The 6014-nt window shown below is 29.7% G+C and overlaps 1 protein-coding gene across 3 annotated transcripts in view; it reads right to left on the reverse strand.

The window, feature by feature from the left end:
• LOC100163438 (E3 ubiquitin-protein ligase RNF8) overlaps positions 1 to 6014 on the reverse strand; it is a 19880-nt gene that overhangs the window by 8141 nt on the left and 5725 nt on the right. The window contains exons 1-3 of one of the 3 annotated variants that reach the window (XM_003247521.4): positions 4489 to 5332; positions 3756 to 3868; positions 3578 to 3688 (exon numbers count right to left, since the gene is read on the reverse strand). In XM_003247521.4, the coding sequence (XP_003247569.1) occupies positions 3578 to 3688; positions 3756 to 3868; positions 4489 to 4543 (279 nt within the window). In that variant the 5' untranslated portion in view covers positions 4544 to 5332. The other 2 variants (XM_016808051.1, XM_003247520.4) reach the window with 2 other exon arrangements.

Genomic DNA, 6014 nt, shown 5'->3' on the forward strand with positions numbered 1-6014 from the left:
CGGTCATAAGTTTGTACCGTCCAAGTAAAAAAATAATATAAATAGTAAGGGAGCTCTGCCCCCTGCGTACCCTCCCCAGCTATTCAAGCACTGAGCTTAAGAACTTCACGAGGAAAAGTAACAACAAATTTAAAAAATGCTGAGTCTATATAGGGCTATCGTGGTCAATAAGATAAAGTACACCCAACCAGTGTCAACAATTTACATAAGTACACAAATATTAACAGAATACAATTAAATTTTACTAGCTAAATAACTCGACTTGTGCTTTTTTTTGTGTTATAACTTTTTTTATCAGTTTTTATATGATGTATTGTCTTTAGATCATTACCAATATTAATACTTTAATTATTTATTTGATCACTCACCTTAATTTATTAAAAATAGTTGTTTCTGGGACTCTGGGTACTGTTCTAGAAAGTTACAATGCGCGACATCAGTTTTTACCTTATCTGCCCAAGTAACCAATGGTAACCATTAATATACAAAAAAAAATTTCATTTCCCACCAAGAATCTCAAAATTCTTGTTTGAGGACCTCTTTAAAATGCAAATTTTAAAAAGTCTTTTCTTAGTGTGTCTACATCATAAAACTATTGATAAAATTTCATACTCATAGCCTCAGCGATTCCGGCTAGACTATGATGAATCAGAACAAATTCATATGCTTATAATATGTAGATTTTGGCATATAGTCTTAAATCATAATATCATATACTAGTATAGTATAAGAATACGTAGTATATGATCTAAATTCTAAGCATTATAATATAGTATATTGTATATTTGATTTTGTACTATCAACTTTTAACTACCTATATAATTAAAAAATAGAAAAATAAACTATTATTTTTATTTTTATTTAAAAAATTGTGCAGAGGTATGTGACATAACTTTCAGTATTTGTAAATGCTTTACAAATAATTTTAAAAAAACTACAAGAGGATCATGTATTATATTATCAAGCTTTTTGGCAGAGAAACTTTTTCCAACATATTATACATAAAAAAAAATTAAAAATTAGAACATTTCATTTTGCATAAAAATAATAAAATTTAGTTGTTAATGAAGTTTTTACTTTTTTTTACTTATACGATAATAACAAATATCTTCACTTTACAAACTATCATAAGATTCTCTAATTTATTCTCCTCGTGTTCAATCTAAACATCAATTTTCAGATCTGACCTCTAATAATCTTAAAGCAATGTCTTACTCCATGGTTAACGCAGCTTTTTTGAATTACCTTAATAATTAATATACATTTTTCAAACTTTATTGTTATTTATACCGATGGATCAGTCTCTCCCCTTTCTGCTGGCTATACATTTTGTATAATTATTTAATAGCGTCTGACTCTAAGCCATGCATGTTTTTGTATTAAGTTTCTTATTTTCACCCTCAATCTATTCAACTATATTATTCATTTCCTTTGGATTCCCAGTCGTATTGGGATACATAGTAATGAGGTTGCTGATAATATTACCAAATCTCCACATTTAATCTAATATGCCTTTTTCTTACTCATCTACCCTAGACTTGATTTTAAAACTTTACATATCTGCAAACTTAGCTTAAAATATAGATATATGACACCCAATATCGTCAAAAAAAACTTGGTTTAATAACTTACTCTCTTTTATTTTTTTCAAATAGTATATTTACAATCTTTACAACAGACAAGGTATAATAAGTAAGTGTGGTGACATAAAATAACATTAATAAGAATAGGAAGGCTCTCAGCAGTGCGACCAGACCAGAAATTAGGTTTTTTTTTTAGTTTTTCGTTAGTTAATCATTTATTTTTTATTTTTTTAAGCATTGAGTAGGTCTCTTGGCCATTTTCGTTTTAACCTTCTAGAAATGAGTGAGGTAGTGGATAGATTTTTAATTAGTGGATTTGAATGAGCGCGAAGTTTTAAGTGGAATTTGGCTAATTCGTTGAGGGTTGGAATATTAAGGTCTTTGTGGAGGTTTTTGTTGGTTACATACCAAGGGGCAGATGTTATTAAGCGTAGGCATATGGATTGGAATGCTTGCAAGGTTTTAGTGTTTGATGGATTTGCTGGCCTCCATAGTTGGATGCCGTAAAGCCAAGCCGGATGAATTATTGATTTGTATATCGTAAGTTTGTTAGCTAGAGAGAGTTTCGATTTTAATAGGGGTCTCAGGAGATGCAGTCTAGAGTTAACAGATTTTCGTTATTGTTTTAGATGCGAGCTCCAGTTAAGGCATTTTTCAAATATTAACACTAGGTACTTTGTTTAAAAACTTAAATTTATAGACTATATATTGTTCAATTTAATTGTTTATGTATAGGTATACTTTATTAGTTTTTACCAATTCACACTTTCAAAATTGTCTAAAATGACTCTCCTTTTTGTACACTTCATTCAAATTAATGTACTTGTGACCTCACTCATATTTTATATGATTGCCATGCTCTGCAGGCTAAACTAATTATTTTATTTAACTTAAAACGCTCAATATTTCTTCCAACCTCTACTCTATTTTAAATACTAAATCTGTATCACTTTTATATTGGAAGCTGGCTTTATTAGATACTGTTAATTTATTATATTTTGTACTTTATAATATTGTAATAATTGAGTATTTTAATAATATTGTATATTAGTGGCTTTTGAAATAAAAAAAATAACAAAAATCAATTGGGGAAATATTGTCAGCAGTTTTAAATTTGCACCTCAAATTTCCCGCAGTTGCATCAAGAAAAACAAATGCTTAGTTTTTAAACAAGAATATGAAAGATATTAACTTTGAACGCGGTTATTTGCTTAGTCGTTACCAACCAAAATAAATCAAATAATTCAACTACTACACTTTGAGTTAGATGGCTATTTAAATGTGGTTAATAAAGATCATTATATTATAGGTACTTGGTTATTTAAAGATTAGTGCAATTATTTTATCTAAACAATATTATTTAATATAGTGAATAACAAGAAAATTCTGAACACGGACCAAGGTGACAGTGAGACAGTACCTTGTATTCTTAACAATGATCATGATTCATTATAATATAATATATTAAAAACACCTATGGTAAATGGTCTTATAAAATTGTTTTTCTAGATTAAAAAGCTTCAAATGTAATATAATGACCTCCCATGTATGAAAAGTAATAATTTTTTAGTTAAAAGTTGATATCACAAAATCAAATATACTTTATGCCAAAATAATAATATATAATTGTTTTCTGTTTATTTGTGTATGCAAGTTGTTGACTTTGGTCGGCTGTTTTATATCTTACCAACCATGGTATAAAATCAGTGTTAAAAAAATGATTTGAACATGGTTTGTTAGACCCTAAGACCTTCATTGTCGGCAGCCCAGGATATACATTGAAACTGTAGTACCCATTAGTCATCCAATCATTGTATATCTCCCCTCAATATTTACCTATGAGACACCACTGCAAGATAAACTAACAATTTGTTGAGGTCTACACCATTTTACTAACAGTATTATTTATCAGTAAGATCATACAAAGCAGTAGACAATTCACAGTCCACTTTATGTCATATTTAATAAAGATGTTTATATAGGTATATACTTACGTTGTCCTTAAGGAGAAATTTATCATTTTCATATCTAATGGTAGAATGAGAGCGAGAAATGTATAGTTCTTCAATTACTATTGAGGATTTCAGAAAGCGCCCGAAGAGAAACTGTTTAAACAGAAAAAAATCAGTTACACATTTAAAACAGAGACTGACAGGTAGGTACAATACTTACGTCACTGTCAGTCTTCACATCATAGACCTCTCCAGTTCTTGTATCCTGAACGAATGCATGCGATACCTTTGAATCTCTGTTCAACCTTTTGGAATTCATAACGTTTTTGATGTCTTTTAACATAATGAACAATGCTAATGCATTAAACGGGCATGGGCCATGCGTGAAGTATATTTTATAGAAACTAATTAAAACATACAGGCACCTTCCAGATGTGTAAAACTTATAAGTGAAAACGCGATTGTTTAAATTTAACTGGGTCAAATCACATGCTGAAATATACGAGGTCTACAGGACGTGTCAGGTTGATTATTTATATTACTTATTTTATTTATATTCGGTGATCCGAAATTACGAAATATATCTATGATAGATGAATGGACAATAATCACGAGACGCGAGTGAATTAATTATTAAATATTAATACTTATTACTTATTATAGATAACAATAAGCAAATGAAAACGACATGAACGTTATCAACGATTAGATCTATCCTTCATCAACAAGAATACAAGATCGGAAGACGGAAAGTAACACTGAATCGCAAGAGCTCAGACTTTCAGTCTCGACGAGTTTTATTATACATGTATCGCGAATGCAGCAATGCAGCACCCAGTAATCACCATACTTGTCCGTAATCCGTACTCTATACGCATATAATATACTACAGGGTACAGAACTATAGAGTAAACAGTTTTTGAAGAGCTTACTATTTTAGAAAAGTTAGGTACCTGAGTACAACACAACCGTCGCCACAGCATCAGCTGTAGATTCAGCAGGCTGCATTGCAGATTGACAACGGTGATAAATGCAGTGTGACCACACTGTTTCCGGAAGGTCAGATCTTCCAAAAACAAAGATAATAGAATATGATATTGCTATCAACCACGGATATATCAAAATAAATTCAAAATGTCACAAACTGTGCTATATTATAAATTATAATTCATGAACTACTACACATGAAATAATGTCATAATCGAACTCTGCAAACTGCAAAGTACAAAGTGTACACTGCAAAACTACAATACTTGGGTATACAGTCGTGTGATCACGATAAGTGTAAACCATAAACTATGTAAGATAGACTATCTTAATTAACTATCTTAGTTCATGGTGGAAACCACAGACTAGATGAAAATTTCATCTAGTCTGTGGTGGAAACACTCAATAACTATGTGCAGGCCATAGATATCTATATATATCTATATCTATGGTGCAGGCTTCATATTATACTGTTAAATTAAAAATATCCAATAGGTATACTGCTTATATAGACTCTCTAGGTATACTATTATGTGTATATTCAGTGCCGGATCTAAGTCTCGGGAGGCCGAGGTGTAAATGCCAATTGGAGGCCCCTTAAAAAAAATTTGCTTGACATAACACATGTCTATTTATTTTAACGTGTTGATATATTAAATATTAAAACACACATTAGGTACACTCACTATTTCCTTACCTATACGGCTATACCTCTTAGACGTGAAGTATTAATGTATGCTAGTATAACATAAATCGAGTCAATCGAAATCATTAATAATTAATATAATAATGAGTAATGACTGAATTCTCAACATTGTGCTAAAATTGAAGGAAACAAATATAAAAAGTTTGAAATAGATCAAAAATAAAAATCAACAATATTATAAATAGTTTTTAATACTTAAATACATTTATTTCAAAAAGTTTTTTTTTCTTGATTTGATATTAGCAAAGTTATTAATTATTTGTGATAATTTATTTATTTCATTTGTTCTTTCTCTTTCTATGTTTAATACTGCAATATTACTTAGTCTATTTTGACTCATTGAGTTTCTCAAATAGTTTTTTATTATTTTTAATTTAGAAAAAGAATGCTCTGCTTTTGCAACAGTAATAGGTATGGTTATAAATATTACACATGCGCTTAAAACATCTGGAAATACAATGGATAAATCATTTTCAACAATATAAATGGCCAAGCTCTTAATAGTTTTAAGTTGATGTTTTTGTAAACTAGTTCTTAAACTTAATAATTTTCGGGTAAAATCTGTGCTGATATCATTACTATACTTTAATGTGAAGTCATATGATGCATTGACAACTTTCTTTTTCAGTTTTTGGTAAAAATGAAGTAGGATTTAAAAATGAAAAAGTTTCAACTACCTCATGTGTTCCTTTACATCGAGCTACAAGTTGTGGTAAAACAGAGTCCATAACAGGGAAAAAAATTTGAACTTTAAAATTTTCTTATTAGTGGTAAGTCTACGGTCAC

The sequence above is a fragment of the Acyrthosiphon pisum genome, chromosome A1 (assembly GCF_005508785.2).
Source record: "Acyrthosiphon pisum isolate AL4f chromosome A1, pea_aphid_22Mar2018_4r6ur, whole genome shotgun sequence".
In the NCBI taxonomy this organism is placed as follows: Eukaryota; Metazoa; Arthropoda; class Insecta; order Hemiptera; family Aphididae; genus Acyrthosiphon; species Acyrthosiphon pisum.